The sequence below is a fragment of the Sylvia atricapilla genome, chromosome 31, assembly GCF_009819655.1.
Source record: "Sylvia atricapilla isolate bSylAtr1 chromosome 31, bSylAtr1.pri, whole genome shotgun sequence".
Lineage (NCBI taxonomy): Eukaryota > Metazoa > Chordata > Aves > Passeriformes > Sylviidae > Sylvia > Sylvia atricapilla.
The window spans coordinates 98,284-113,493 of record NC_089170.1 but is presented as its reverse complement, the minus strand read 5'-3'; the positions used below and the strand labels follow the sequence as shown (position 1 = coordinate 113,493).

Genomic DNA, 15,210 nt, shown 5'->3' with positions numbered 1-15,210 from the left:
CTGTCCCTACCCCTGTCCCTCCAGCGCCCCCTGGGCCACCTCCAGCCTCCGCGCCGCTTCCTCGTGCTCCTCCCCCGATGTCCCCAAGGCTCCCACGATGTCCCCGAGCGCCCAGGCGGCGTTGGGGAACCCGTGTCCCCGCGTCCCCCATGGCGTCACTTCCCTGTCCTGGGTGACAGCGACCACCAAGGTCTCCAGCGCCTGGGTCACCTCCTCCAGCCGCCCCAGCACAGCCGCCGTGGTCTCGTTGGTGGCCGCGGCGGCCTCGGCGCTGGCCCTGGCGGCCACCACCCGCCGGGCGCGGTGGCGCAGGCGCTGGGCCATGCCCCGCTGGTGGCCCGCGGCGGTGGCCAGGTGACGCCGTGATGTCCCCAAGCCCCGCCGGGCCACCTCGCAGGACACGGCCACCGCGGCCAGGGCCAGCAGCAGGTGACTGTCCTCGGCCACCCCCAGCGCGGCGCGGGCCGAGTCCAGGGACACTGCGGGGACACGAGGACACCGCACAGGTGGCACCAAGGACAGGGCAGTGCCACCTGTTCCAACCCAGTGCCACCAGCCCAATTCTGTCCCACAGTCACCACCCGAGTGCCACCAGCTCTGTGTCACCAACCCAGTTCCATCCCAGTCTCTTCAGCCCTGTCCCAGTGGCACCATCCCAGTGTCTCTATACCAATGTCATTGTCCCAGTGTCCCCAGTCCCATCCCAGCGTCCCTCACCCTGTCCCAGTGTCCCAGTGTCCCCAATTCTGTCCCACTGTCACCACCTGAGTGCCACCACCCCACTGTCGCCAGTGCCACTGCCCCATTGTCACTGTGCCAATGCTATCACCCCATTGCCCCCAGAGCAAAGTCCCCAGCCCAGCGTCCCCAGTTTCATCCCAGTGTCCCCACCCTCACTGTGCCAGTGCCACCACCCCAGTGAGTCATCCCAGGGTCATCCTGGTGTCCCCAGTGCCCCCAATGGCATCAGCCCAGTGTCCCCAGTTCCCTCCCAGTGTCTCCATCTTGGGGCAGGGAAAGCCTGAACTGGTCCATACTGGTCAGAACTGGTTCATATTGGTCAGGGCAGAGGGAAGTCTCTGCTGGTCTGTAGAAATTCATACTGGTCCACACTGCTCTATACTGGTCTATACTGGTTCATACTGGTCTATACTGATCCCTACTGGTCCAGGCTGGTTTTTACTCACACACAGCTGCACACAGCACCATCAGCCCCACGGCCAGCCCGTGCCCGGCCCTCAGCCAGCGCTGGCACCGCCGTGCCCGTTGCTCCTCACGCTCCAGCGCTGTCGCTGCTGCCTCAGCCATGGCCCCAAGCAGCCTCAGCCGCTCTGGGTCCTCGTCCCCAAGGGTCCCCAGGGCCACTGCCGGGGCCACCGTGGCCTCCTGGGCCACCTCCAGCCCCCTCAGGGCCACCCGGGCCTGGCCCAGCACGGCCTTGGCCTGCTCCAGTGCCGCAGGGACGCTGCCCGGTGTCCCCAAGGTCTCGGCCAGGGCCACCAGCGCCTCCAGAGCCCGGCGCCATGCAGCCACTGCCAGGGCCACCTCGGCGGGGAGGGCAGGGGGGGACAGCTGGGGACAAGAGAGGGGAGTCAGGGGGGTGAGGGAGGGTTTGGGGGTGTCCCCAGTGGGGTTTGGGGGGTCCCAGGTGGGGGTTGGGGGATTCTGGGGGTGTTGGGGCAGCTCTGGGGGAAGTTCAGGGGTGCCAGGTGGGGCCTGGGGGAGAATGGGGGTCCCAGGCACAAGTTGAGGAGTTCTGGGAGGGTTTTTGGAGCGTCCTGAGGGGTCTTGGGCATCCCAGGTGGGGTTTGGGAGGTCCCAGATGGGGTTTTGGGGATCCTGAAGGGGCTTTGGGAGGCCCTAGGAGGGTTTCAGTGGGGTCCTGGAAGGGTTTTGGGGGGTCCCAGTGAGCAGGGGACATCGAGGGGACATGGCACAGGGGGGCAGGGTGGACACAAGGGGCCAGGGGAGACCCAGAGGGAGCCCCTGAGGGATTTGAGGTCTCCCAGGAGAGGTTTGGGGTTTCCCAGGGGAGAATTCCCAAAGATTTGGGGTTTCCCAGCTGTCCCAGGTGAGGCTCCAGGGAGGTTTTGGGGTTCCCAGGTACCCAGGTGAGATTTTGGGGGCTTCCACCTGAATCTCCTCAGGAATTTGGGGGTTTCCACCGCCCATTTCTCCCTCCCTGGCCGCTCTGAGCTCCACAGACTCCGGAACTTTCCACTTCCTTATTCCCTCCCGGCCGCACCCACAGCCTTGGGGGTTCCCAAACTTCACCAAAATCCCCGAACCCCCTCCCAAATCCCCTGAAAATCCCCCAAATCCCCTCAGGTGCCTGCTGGGGGTGACCCTGGGGGTTTTGGGGTTCCTACCTCGGGCTCCATCCCTGTCCCCATCCTGGAGCTCTGAGGGCCAAGGGCGTCAAGGCTCGGAGGAGGGAGGGCCCCACATCCTGATCCTCCCCCAAAGGGCAGAATTCACCGTGCCAGGACCTCAGTGACCCTTTCGAGGCTGGGTTTAACCACTTGGGGTCTGGACTGATCCTCCAGGACTCCATTTTCCCTGCCAAGACCCCACTGACCCCCTCAGGACCCTGATTTCTCCTGCCTGGACCCTGATTTACCCCCATTCATCCTTTCAGGGCACCACTTAACTCCTCAGGTTCCAATTTATCCTTCCAGGACCCATTTTACCCCCTGAGAACCCCATTTAACCTCTCAGGGCCCTCATTTCCCCTGCTAGGACCCACTGACCCCCTCAGGACCCTTTCACCCCACCCAGGGCTCTGATTTACCATGCCAGGACCCTGACTGAGTATAGGGTTTCTAGGATTGTTTTTTTGGCATCCAGCAGCATTTTGAGTCTTGGATTTCAGGTTGTTTGGGATCCAGGATCAGAGAAGTTTTGAGGATTGGATTTGGGGGATCCAGCAGGATCTGGGATCTGGGGATTTTGGGAATCCAGGATCTGGGATTTGAAATAATTTGGTATTATCCTGTGAAAAAGAGATTCACTTTTTTATGTAAATTTTAAGAAATAGGTTTAATAAAAGATAAGACAATTAGGAGATAAAAAAAGCAAAGTCCAGCCGGCCAGGTGACTTGGCATTTAGCCAAGTCCACACTCTGCTTTTTCACAGGCTTTCTTTAAATACCCTTTCTATTGTATCAATCTGTTGAATGTTCCCGTTTTTCCATAAACTAGTTTCCATATTCCAGGGACTGTTTTGCATGGCCCCTCCTTGGGTCCGCCTTTTCAGAGCTGCATGTTTCTGGGCTGTGTCTTCATCATCACCTCCAGCTTGGGCCTCGGTCCGTGCTTCCTTCAGATGGGAGATGCTGATAGCTGGAGTATTAATAGCAGAGTCCTCTTCACATGTTCACTGGATGTTATCCCAACCAAACAGACAGTTTAACCATATTATATCACTACTACCACTATGCCTGATTTCCTTTACTAACAGCAGAAATAAAAACTTACATTCTTACCCCAACGTTATTAATCATATAGCACATCTTGTGAAAAGCCAACTTTATAATAGGCATTTATAACAATTCTTTGGAATCCAGCAGGATTTTAGATCATTTGGGATCCAGGATTTGGGATCATTTAGGATTGGGCTTTGGGTATCCAGCAGCATTTGAGATCTGGAATTTGGTATTATTAGAGCATTTGGGATGCTTCCTTGGGATCCAGCAGGACTTGGGATCTGAGAGCATTTAGGACTATTCCTTTGGATCCAGCAGGATTTGGGGTCCTTTGGGACACCCTGGGTCCCCAACCCTCCCCCGGAGTCCCCAAAGGCTCCCATTGTCTCGCCTTCCCACGCTCCCATTGATGGCCCCGCCCCTTTCACACGTGCCCACTGATTTCCTTCTAGGCACCGCCCCTTTCAGGACACGCCCCATTCATTGAGGGCCCCGCCCACTCTCGTTTCCCCTCAGGTCCCGCCCCTTTCCACGCTCCCCTTCCCGCCGCACCCAGGCCACGCCCCTCCTCTCATTATCCGCCGCTGCCGATGCCCCGCCCCTTCCCTCACTCCATTCCGTCCCAATCCCCGCCCCTGCCCTGCTCTGACGCTGTCATTATGCGCCTCGCGCGGCCCCGCCCCTTTATGGGCGTGTCCACAAGAGTGATCGGCATTTTCCGAAAGGCTCCGCCGAGCGGCGGCCCAGGAGGGTGGCGCCATCCCGGCGCCGGCGGGGCCCAACGCGGGCCGGGGGCTCGGGAGAGCCGAGAGGGAGGCGCTGGGGGCGGTCCGGGGTGTGCTGACGGGGTGGGGCGTGGTGAGTGGAGGGTGCCATGGGTGGGGGAAGCGGCGGTGAGTGGGGGGTCCGGTCTTGGCGCACTGAGGGGGGCTCATGAGTCGGGGGGCTCCCAGCGGTTTGCGGGGTTTGGTGAAGGGGGAAGCAGTGAATGGGGGGTCCACGGTAAATAAGAGGGGTCTGTCAGGGTTCGCAAACATATGCGGGGGTCCCGATGGTTCGTTTTATGGATCTCAGAGCGCAAAAGACAATGCGGGGGACAGCTCAGTTTATTCAATGAAAAATACACCTTTATTTAGTGCCACCAAAATGCGATAGTGGGAGAGAAATAAAGAATAGTAAGAAAATATAGAGAAAGAGGGTAAGGGGATTATAGCTGCCAGCGTGGAGGGACGAGTCCTCGAGGCTGAGATGCCCATAGACGCGGTTCTTCTCCAGTGGGGTAATCACAAAGGTGAGCAGGGGTCTCCAGGGTTTTATAGGTTGGTCAAGGCGGGGACCAAAGCGAGTGGCACAAAGCCAAAGCAGGAGCCACCTGTGCTGAGGCAAAGCAAGGGGCCCAGAGCCAGAGCGGGAAACACCCGTGTCGAGGTTGGGTGCTCAGGAACAGGCTGCACACCGTACGTGCCATACTCTGGTACAGGCTGACCAGTTTGGGCAAGTAGCCTTGGCTCAGTCCACTGTGACCAGTTCCATTGTTCTTGCACTCCATTCTCATGGAGATGCAGACCAGTCCTCCGAGACTTGGCAAACATTCCAGCTCAGCCAGGCCAGGGCTCCTTTCAGAGTCTGGGGTCTCAGTCCTCAGTCATTGGAGACGGTCGTGAGACATATCACATCCTTGGACGGACTCTGAAAGGGACCCTGGTGATAACGGGGGATTCCGGGGGATTCCGGGTCCTGTCCCCTCCCCTCCGGGTAACGGAGGGGAAGGGACAGGACCGAGGCCCAAGGGAGCCCACTATCGCTGGAGACACCCCTGTCCCCGCCCTAACCAGGTCGGGCGCCCCAAATCCTGGAGCTGTTATCGAAGGATGAAAAATCCTGTGGGATTGCTGAGCGAGCCCCACCTCACTTTGGTTTAGTTTATTCTTTCCCTTCTGGGGGAAATCAAAGCCACGCGCTGATGCTCCTAATTCGGGCCAGGAGCACTGACGGCTTTCCTCGGAGCCGGTGGCGGCGAACACGCAGGGCTGGGCCAGGCGGGCCGGGAGCTGCGGAGAACTTTGTTTGTGTTTTCAGCTCAATCCCGACTCGGGCCCGGGCCCGTCCCGGGGCTGTTCCTCATCTCCGGCTTTCCCCTCACACAGCCCGGGGGCGGGGCCTGAGAGCGCGGGGCGGGGCCGGGCCGTGTGCAGAGCCCGCCCCTCGCTGGCCGCCATTGGCCGATTCTGCCGTCAGTGCCGGTGGTGGCTGCGCGCTGATTGGGCGGAGCGGGGCCAAGCCCGGCCCCGGGGCCGCCCCCCGGGCGCCCGTGGCTGGTTGGAGGCGCCATTGTGGGAGCGCGTGTGCGAGCCCGGGAGCGGCGGCAGCGGCCGGAGCCCGCTGAGGCGGCGGCGGAGCTCGGAGGCGGCCCCAGCGCAGGTGGGAGCCGCGCTCGCTTGTGCCGGGGCTCGGGGCCGGCTGCGGCCGGAGGGGGCGGCAGGGGGCTCTGGCGGCTTCCTTGTGCCGTGTGGGCGCCGTGTTGCCCGTGGCCTGAGGGCGCTGCGGGAGCGGCTGCCCGCGGTCTCCTTCCCGCCGCTGCCTCGGCAGGAGCCGGTGCCGGAGCAGCGCTGGCCCGTCCCGGTTCCCGTGGGTAGGACGGAGGTGGCCGCCCTGTCCCCGGGGCTGTGCGGGAACATTCCCGTCGCCAGAGGTTTGTGTCCCCAGAGGAGACCGAGGAGTCCTGTTAAAGTGACTTTATGGATGAGCAAAGGGAGAGGCCGTGCGGCATTTGCCGTGGGCTCTCTCCAGTTGTTGTAGGACGCGGGCTCCTTTTTATCCTGATTTTCCCTTCTGCATCTCCCTGTCCCTTTGCCCAGTGGCGAAGGGACTTGGAAAGTTGCGACTTCCCGATCCGCCTCCGGCATGTCCTCGTTAATATGCACCCCGCTTTTATATAACATCCGATGTTCGTGGCTCTGTTCAGTCTTTGTTCTTCTTCTCCATGGTCAGGAATTTCGCGGGACCTTGGCCGAGCAGCAGTCCGTGTCAGTGAGTAACATTTTCTGGAAGTGATGGTTTCTCCCGTTCCTTCCTCATCCCCAAGTCCCTGGCCCTATCTCCAAGCAGATTCACTCCCTGACTCTGTTTTTCCTTGCTGGGTCCCCTTTGGCTTTGGGCTCATTGTCAGTGAGCTCCTTCCCTGTCCTTCTGTAGCCGTGTGTGGCTCAGGAGGCCTGGCTGCCACCTGCATCCCCTTGCTCAGCTGCTGAATGAGCTGCCCTCAGCAAGGTGTCCTGCAGGGCCCAAAGATGAGAGTTGCTGCAGCACAACAGAGGAGAAAGAGCATTCATTTAACCCCTGATGTGCCAGGGAACCACGAAACCGTGTCCCATTGCCATCCTTCCCACGTTTGGACTGGAACAGGAGCTGCTTTATTTCCTTTGTTACCTGTTTCACCACTTTTCTGTTGTCATCTATTTGTAAACGGGATCTTGAGTAATTTCATTTGCCACCCTGTCCTCCTTCTTTTGCTAATCGATAATCTGATCCCATCACATGGTGAAAGAAATGTTGCATTCTTGGTTTGAGGATATTGCTGGGCCAGACTCAGGCGCTGGATCTGTCTGGTTGGTTTTTATTTTGAGGCCATCTTGTAATCTAATTCTGCCATTGAAATGATCAATGGGTTCTGTGGCTCCTGATCTGAATTGGTTCGGGTTCCCAGGGGCTGGTCCCTGGTGTAGGATTTGTTCTGGTGGCCGTTCATCTTTTCCCCATTTTTGGGTGCTCTCTCTGGCCAGGGCTGCATCAATTGATCTCTTTGTGCTACCACAGATTTAGAGAAATCAGTTGGGAATCCAAGTATGTGATGATTTAATTAGAGCAAACACCTCAGTGGTCTAATGCTCCCTGTGTGACACAGACAGTGACAGCACATGTTGGAGTGAGGAGACGGATGATTCCCCCCACTTACTGTAGTGAAGTTTTCACAACATTCTCCATTTGCTGTTTCCCTTTGCAGCTGAAGCAATTTGTGTTGCAGAGTCAGAAATCCTCACTGTGGGCTCTGCCTTTGGCTGTGCCAATTCCATCTGTGCAAGCAGGCAGAGCTTGGGCTGAGGGCCAGAGGGAATCAGCCCAATTCCTCCCGCAGGCAAGAAGAGCCTGGTGATTGTCCACACTTTTCCCCAGCAGTGTTCATTTGCATTTCTAAATCTCCTCCCCTGGCTGCCTGCAGCAAAGCTTCTCTTCCAGAGCAGACATTGAATGACTCATCTGTGGTTCCCTCACACTCTTTTTTCTTCCTATTTTTTTAAACCATGTTCTATTAACTGTTTATGCATTAAAGGGTGACCTTCAAAGCTCTATTAGTTTTGCAAAATGCAACCTAAAAGCAAACGTGGAAAAACCCATATCAAAATTTTGCCATCGCTTGGAGGAATGCACAAACACACAAAAACATTCCAAACCAATGAAGTTTTTTCTACTTCTTCTCCTAGGACTCAAAACTGATTCTTACACCCCTGGCCCAAACCTAACTGACAATATAAAATTAAGATTATTTTGAAAAATTATTCTAGTGATGTACTTTTGTGACTGAAACACAGGGTTAAGCTGTTCTCCAACAATATCTTTAGTATTAGAGAATCAAGGCATTACTTGATTCTGGCCAAGATATGGAAAAGAAATCATTTCATCCACACGTAATCCATGTGTGCAGAGAAAATCATTCCATTGCAAGTGAGTTTTAGTAAATTTTTCCTAAATTTTAAGAAGTCTAAACCCATAAAAATCCATTGGTTTAATGTTCATTGGTTCCAGGTTTGGAAGTTCTTAGAATCTGGTTTCTTATTTGAGCCTGATTTCTTTGCCTCTGATGTTAATTAGGTCGGCACTCCTGGATTCCCCTATAATCCTTTTCCAGACCAGGTGTCTCCAACTATTCCAGGGACAGTGTCTGGGGTTGCTGTTTGTTGATGGTCGTGGATGTTTTGTTGATGGTCGTCATCTTTGTAGGTGTCCTTTGAGCTATTCCCAGTCTGTTGAGATGTTAAACTCATTTCTTTTGAATGGTTCAACATCCTTTAAAAAAACCTTTAAAATGCCTTTCTCCAACGCAAAGGCAAACCAAGCCGGAGTAGTGAAATAAAAAATAATTTTTAAAGTCGGTTTTTTTTCCATCAATGTGATCCCATCGAGCCCAGTGTGTGAGTGTGACTGAGAGCCAGAGTGGAATTGTCCCGGTGCCTTCCCCAGCCCCTGTGGCAGTGCAGGCACAGAAAGGCCTGAAGCTCAAGCAGTGGCAGCAAGGCTTGGCCCCCAGTGTGTGGAGATGGCCGAGGAGGTGGCCAGGCAGACGATTCCAGCAGAGGATCTGTGGGCAGGCACAGGGGCTTCCCCCGCTGTGGAGCCCTGGCTGCTGCTCAGTCGTGGCCTCTTTAACATTCACAGACAATTCCAGTTCCTTTTCTGTGTCTGGAAGAGCCAAGGCTGGGGCATCAGTCATTTTGGTTTTTCATTTTCTCCAGTTTTGTTCTCTTTCTCATGTCCATACCACAACCTTGAGGCTCTCTGGGGTTACAAAGTCATGCAGTGTTCTGGCTGGAACAGAGAATCCTCCGTGGAGGTCCTGTAATTCCTTGTTAATCCTCAGAATTGTCGCAGGTTCTTTTAAGTCCTAGGTAACATTACATCTGAGATTCTCTGGACCCTCTCTGGGTCAATCCACCACAGACCTTCAGTCAGAATATATCCCAAATATTTAACCATTTTCTCCACCATTTCTGCTTTTTTTTTTTTTCTTTCAAATACTGATAGATGCTTTTTAGCTTGAAAACGGAGCCATTTCACAGAGGCTTCTTCTACCACTTTTTCTCTTCCTCCTGACTGAAGCAAGTCATCCACATCCTGCCTTTACCCAATTCCTGGGGCTGAGGTAAATTCTTTTGATATTTTCTGCAAGGCTTGCCCGAATAAGGCTGGTGCTCCTGTGCATCCCTGCAGAAGGACCGTCCATGTCTTTCCCATTTTCCCTTTCCCTCCTGTTCCCACTCACAGGCCAAACCCTGTTCACCGTCCTGTGTCAGTGGCATCCCCAGAAAGCATCTTTGACATCAAGTTTTGAATGGTGGCAGTGTGAGGAGGGAACCTGGTTCCAGATGGTGGAAGGATCTGAGCCTGTGGGGTGACTGGGTTTGATAATCTCATTTCTTCTTCTTAGGTCCTGCACCATTCTGTGGATTCCATCTGATTTCTTGATGGGCAGCACAGGAGCGTTATAGGGAGAGATCCCTGGCTCCAAAAGCCCTGCCTTGAGCAGGAGCTCAATAACAGGCTGTAAGCCCTTCCTTCCCTCCCGTGGAATAGGGGATTGCTTTTAGACACCACTTGTCCTGATTGCTTCAGAGTAGTTTGGAGAGGCTGGGTATCTAATTTTCCCTCTTTCCCTGGGGCTGCCCACACTTGTGGGTTCACTTCAGCACAGGCCTTGCCAGACATTTGACACAAAGGTACAAGAGAAGTAGCCTGAGTAGCACCTTTGACAGTATTAATTTCCATTCCTAATTTAGCCATTAAATCCCCTCCCAATAAATTACAATCACTTAGCCCTTGAATAACCAAAGAGATTTTTTGCCTTTTTCCCCCTTAGGTCTGAGATTGAGAGCGGCTGGAGTGGCTGCTGTGTCTGAGGAAAGGCCTCCTGTGGATCCAGCCCCAGCCTGGATGTTGTCAAGGGCTCCAGTGTGGTGGGTCCCTGGTGTAATGGGAGCTCTGGCAGCCCCAAGAATCCATGTCCGTGCAGGGGTGGACTGGCTCCTGCTGAGGGTGCTGCTGTGTGTGCCTGCAGTGTCCTTGTGGCCTGCAGATGGAACCCTGCTTCCTTGCCCGGGGCTGTTTGGGTGGGCTCTCCGTGCCGAGGAGGGCACTGCCTGTGCCAGGTGCTTGTGGCCGAGCCCGTCCCCTCGGTGCTGGGGCCCCCTCGGGCCCTGGGCTTCATCCCTCAGGGGCTGTGGAAACTCTGCCATGGCCTTTGCCTTCAGCTCGGCCTTTTCCTCCTCCCTTCTTGCCTTCCCCTGCTGTGCCTTTGTGACCAAGTGCTGCAGGGGCTTCTTGTGGCCCTGGTGCAGCCCCCCTGAGTGCCTGTGGGTGCTCATCCTCTGACAGCTGCTGAGCTTTCTGCAAATCATTCCTTTCTCCAGCCACCCAAACCAAATCCTTACAAGATGATCTCGCTCCCTCCATGTGTAATGCCCATTTGGCAGCCGTTCCTGGCTGCTGTCCCTTGTTCTCCCCGTGCCCTGCAGAGCCCGTATCCCAGAGCCGGGGCCTGTGGTGCCGCAGTGTCCCAAGGCGGCTCCCCCGGCGGGCAGGGCCGGCAGCTCCACGGGGCCGGGCAGCGGCCGGGGCGTCCCGCAGCCTCCTGGGGGCCGGGGGCCAGTGCCGGCCCTGCCCGGGGGGTGCTGGGGTCAGGCAGCGCCCGGCGCTAAGCCCCGGCTGCCCCACAGCCCCGGCCCGGCCCCGCAGCTCCCCACAGGCCCCCAGCCCGTGCTCCCGGTGCCGCACCTCTGCGCCCGCTGCTGCCGCTGCCCAGCCCAGAGAAACCCCCTGCAATCCTGACCCAGGCCACACCCAGGGTGGACTTAGAACGGTCACAAAATGGACGACTGGTCATGGGGTCCTAAACTTTTATAAGGTTTGGTCCATTTGCATATGGGGGCTCAGTTGTCCAACCACAGCCTCAGGTCTTGAGGTGTCATCCTTGTTTCTGTCTTTACTCCACCATTGTTTATGCTTTTAGACTTGAAATTTGTGCTTGTTAACGTTGGTCTTCATCAGGAAAAAGATTTGTTTTGTCTACCTACTCTGTAAAGAGAGCTTACTAGCACTTAATCTGAGGCTCAGAACTACACCCCTAGACAGCACAGAATCTGAAAAGCGTGAAAGCTAAAACTTTGTGAAAACTACCTCAGCATTCTCCCCAAGGGACCCTTCAGAGATATTTTGGGATAGTCATGCCTTTTGCCTGGATGCCTTCCTGGCTTTCCCTTTTCCACCCTCCATGGGTGCCGTGCCATGTTTATTCCCTGAAGATCCCAGTGTCCTCACTGATGAGATTTTCAGTACTCTCTCCCTGCCGACTCCTCACAGAGCCCCTGATGTGTCACTCGTCTGTCTCCTGGACACTCTCGGGTCCCCAGTCAATCCCCGGTGCCACCGCCACCCAAGGGAGCCGATCACCCAAACTGGGTGGGGCACCTTCAGCTCCAGCCATTGCCTGCTGCCCTGGACAGTGGAAGGAATTCTGGATGAGCCCAAAGGTGTATGGAAAAATTGACATCAGAGGTTTGTGTGCACAAAAAAGACAGAGTCCTGTAAATGTAATTTCATTCAGAGAAAAATGGAGATGCCATTGGACATTTCCCATGGGGTCTCTCCAGTTGTTGGAGGACGACCCAGCCTCATTTTCATCCTCTTTTTCCTGGCTGCATCTTTCTCTCCATTTCCCCATTGATTGAAATACTTGAGAGCTACAGACTTTCCAATCCACATACTACACACCCCCCTTAAATTGAACCCCATTCAGTATAGGTAATGATATTCACAGTTCCGTTAAGTCTTTGTTAAGTCTTCTTCTCGAAGTTGATTAATTTAGCGGGGCCTTGGCTGAGCAGCAGTCTTGTCAGTTAATAGCATTTTCTGAAGCTAATATCTTCCTCTGTCCCTTCCTTATGTCCAAGTGCCTGGCCCTATCCCCAAGCAGTTGGGCAGCATCTGTTTGTGAAGACACTTTCCTCTTCCTTTCATGGGGGTCTCCCATTTGCGGGACATCCCCCCTGGAGCAGGGTGTCGCCCCTTGCTGCGGCCCCACCCCTCTGGCAGCGCTCAGCCAATCAGGGAGGGCGGCACTGATGACTCACCAGTTGCCAGGCAGACCCGCAGCTCTCAGCGTTCCCCACCTGTGCCCCCCTCGGCCCCAGCGCCCCCCGCGAGGGGAATTTGGGGAGGTGGGAGGGGGAGCGCCAAGGCCGGGCCCCCCGCGCTGTCGTGGCGGGAGCGGCTGCAGTGGGGAGCGAGTGCGGGCGGGAGCGGCCGAGAGCCCAGCGCTGCCCCAGCCCGAGCTGCCCCAGCTCCGTCCCTGCCCCTCCAGTGGGATGCTGTGGGTTTGGGGGGGAAGAGGGAGCCGGCAGTGGGTGCTGGGCCTGGGGGCAGGGGGACAAGGGAAGGAACAGCAGGGCTGAACAATAAAATGTTCCAAGGAGTCATGTGGGAGGAGAAGGTGGGATTGTGCAGGAGAAGGAGGAATAGTAGGAGGAAGATGAGTGTGAGGAGCAGTACTGACACAAGAGGAGGAGGAGCAGGAAGAGGAGACGCCACAGGGTTTCACCCCTCCCTGTATATGCAGCCACTCTCATCATCAGCCCCTGAGATACAGCAAATGATCAGAGAGGGGATGCACGATTTTCATGGCAATGAATCTTGGTGTTTCTGAAATTTATTTGGCTTAATGTTGGTGCTTTGATTTTTTGCCATGTTTTGAATTTTTATATTTTAGAAGAGATTTTGGCTGAGTCTTCGTTTGGAGGATTTTGGGGCTGAATCTTGGTGTTTTGGAGCTTCTACGGACACAGGGGGACCAATGACTTCCTGAGATGAACTTGGGTAAGGAGGAACCTTCAGTCTAAGGTGCTTTCCTAGTGTTTTCTCCCTAAACCAGGATTTTTCATTCCCAAGGAGTGTCCAGATGGAGGAGAAGGAGAAGCCCCGGAGATCCCGCATGAAGAGTGGCTTCAAACCCAGCCCAGGGAGCTGTGAGGAGGAAAGGCCCCCCCTGTGCCAGGAGGGCGGCCGGAGATCCAGCCGGAGCTCAGAGCTGGAGGAGAAGCCTCATGGAGGGGAGAAGCCCCACAAGTGCCTGGAATGTGGGAAGGGTTTCACCTACAGCTTCGACCTGATCCGGCACCAGCTGATCCACACTGGGGAACGGCCTTATGAGTGTGGGGAGTGTGGGATGAGCTTCAACCACAGCTCCAGTCTTATCCGGCACCAGAGGATCCACACTGGGGAACTGCCCTTTGAGTGTGGGGAATGTGGGAAGGGCTTCAGGCAGAGCTCCAGTCTAATGCAACACCAGAGAATCCACACTGGGGAACAGCCCTTTGGGTGTTGGGAATGTGGGATGAGCTTCAACCACAGCTCCAGTCTTATCCGGCACCAGAGGATCCACACTGGGGAACTGCCCTTTGAGTGTGGGGAGTGCAAGAAGAGCTTCAGGCAGAGCTCCAGTCTGATTAAACACCAGAGGATCCACACTGGGGAAAAGCCCTTTGAGTGTGGGGAATGTGGGAGGAGCTTCAGCCAGAGCTCCAGCCTGGTGCTACACCAGAGGATCCACACTGGGGAGAAGCCCTACAAGTGTGGGGAATGTGGGAAGAGCTTCAGAGAAAGCTCGGCGCTGATCCGGCACCGGGTGATCCACACAGGGGAAGGGCCATACACCTGCTTGGAATGTGGGAAGAGCTTTGGATGGAGCTCCAACCTGAAAAACCATCAGCGCATCCACACCGGGGAGAGGCCCTACGAGTGTCCCGAGTGTGGGAAGACATTTCAGACCAGCTCTGATCTCATCGTCCATCAGCGGATTCACACAGATGAGAGGCCCTTTCGATGCCCCGACTGCGGGAAAAGCTTCAAGCAAAACTCTGTCCTCACTGTCCACCGGCGCATCCACACCGGGGAGAGGCCCTACGAGTGTCCCGAGTGTGGGAAGAGCTTCTCCAGCAGCTCTGACTTGGCCAGACACCAACGGAGGCACCACTAATGGAATCCCTGTGAGTGCCCTGAGTGAATGAACAGCTTCATGCACTGCTCCAGCTCCATCCCCCATGCGAGGATCAGCATTGGATGATCCCCAGTGACCCTCGTGTGGGTAATTTGAGATAATTAGGGACAGGCGATGGGAAGATGTCGCTGTACGGGCAGGCAGAACCCCCCTTTCCTCTTCAGCTAAGGTCACTTGACCCCTAATTAGCCAATAACACCTAGTTTATAACGTAAGCAGAAGGAAGTGATGCAGTTAACACAAGTTATATAGCCCCAGGTAACGCAGTAATAAACGCCATTTGCCGTCCACCACACTGGTGTCTGAGCTGATGGCCTGAGCGGTCTGGGGTTGGCCGCCGTGCTGTTCCTGAACCAGGTCGCCATGCCTCGGAGGAGGTAACAAGTGGTGCCAAAACCCAGGAAATCATCCTGAAGATGGGTGTCACCTGGACGGGTGAAACAGCGATTGAGCAGCAGGTCTAGCTCGGTGAGGGGGACGTGTTGCCTCAAGTTTGCCTGCTTTTCACTGTTGCATTTTGTTCTCACGCAGCTTCAAGTAAACTATGTATGTTTTTAAAAAATAATTTCATGTTTACATTCTTCTCCTTTGGGAGGAGGAAGATAATGGATGGTGATGTTCACCAACAAGGTAAAAAAAGTGGCTACCTGTGTAGCCAATCTTGGCCTGTCTGTAAATTTGTGTATATATGGAGTCAGAAAAATAAAGTAGAAGCTTTGCTGCTTGACCTCCTGCTGGCCTGTTTCATCCTTTCGTGCTCCTAACAGCAGCCGCACGTGTGACCCTCCGTCACAGGGACGCCCCTGGAGCAGCAAGGAGGATGGAAGCTCTTGCGAAGGTCGTATCTCAGATTCATAAGCAATGCTGAATTGAGTGCAAACGAAAAGATTTTACTCTCCCTATTGTGAGACTGGTGCAAATTTGGGTCATTGATCGTCCGGTGGAGATACTCCACCCAGAAAT

General features: G+C 55.5%; 2 protein-coding genes across 6 annotated transcripts in view; one reads left to right on the top strand and one right to left on the bottom strand.

Moving 5' to 3' along the window:
* LOC136373112 (zinc finger protein 3-like) overlaps positions 1-14,540 on the top strand; it is a 65,776-nt gene extending 51,236 nt beyond the window's left edge. The window contains exons 1-3 of one of the 5 annotated variants that reach the window (XM_066338064.1): positions 5,709-5,846; positions 12,961-13,067; positions 13,140-14,540. In XM_066338064.1, the coding sequence (XP_066194161.1) occupies positions 13,150-14,226 (1,077 nt within the window). In that variant the 5' untranslated portion in view covers positions 5,709-5,846; positions 12,961-13,067; positions 13,140-13,149 and the 3' untranslated portion in view covers positions 14,227-14,540. Of the gene's footprint in view, positions 1-5,690; positions 5,847-6,175; positions 6,456-10,087; positions 10,154-12,960; positions 13,068-13,122 lie in introns of those variants that run through there. The other 4 variants (XM_066338062.1, XM_066338060.1, XM_066338061.1 and 1 more) reach the window with 4 other exon arrangements.
* LOC136373087 (uncharacterized) lies at positions 7-2,430 on the bottom strand. The gene is made up of 3 exons (XM_066338028.1): positions 2,370-2,430; positions 1,188-1,572; positions 7-479 (listed from the first exon to the last, which is right to left on the bottom strand). The coding sequence occupies exons 1-3, from the start codon at positions 2,391-2,393 to the stop codon at positions 7-9; spliced, it is 882 nt and encodes a 293-aa protein (XP_066194125.1). The 5' UTR covers positions 2,394-2,430.
* Positions 14,541-15,210: the final 670 nt, after the last annotated feature.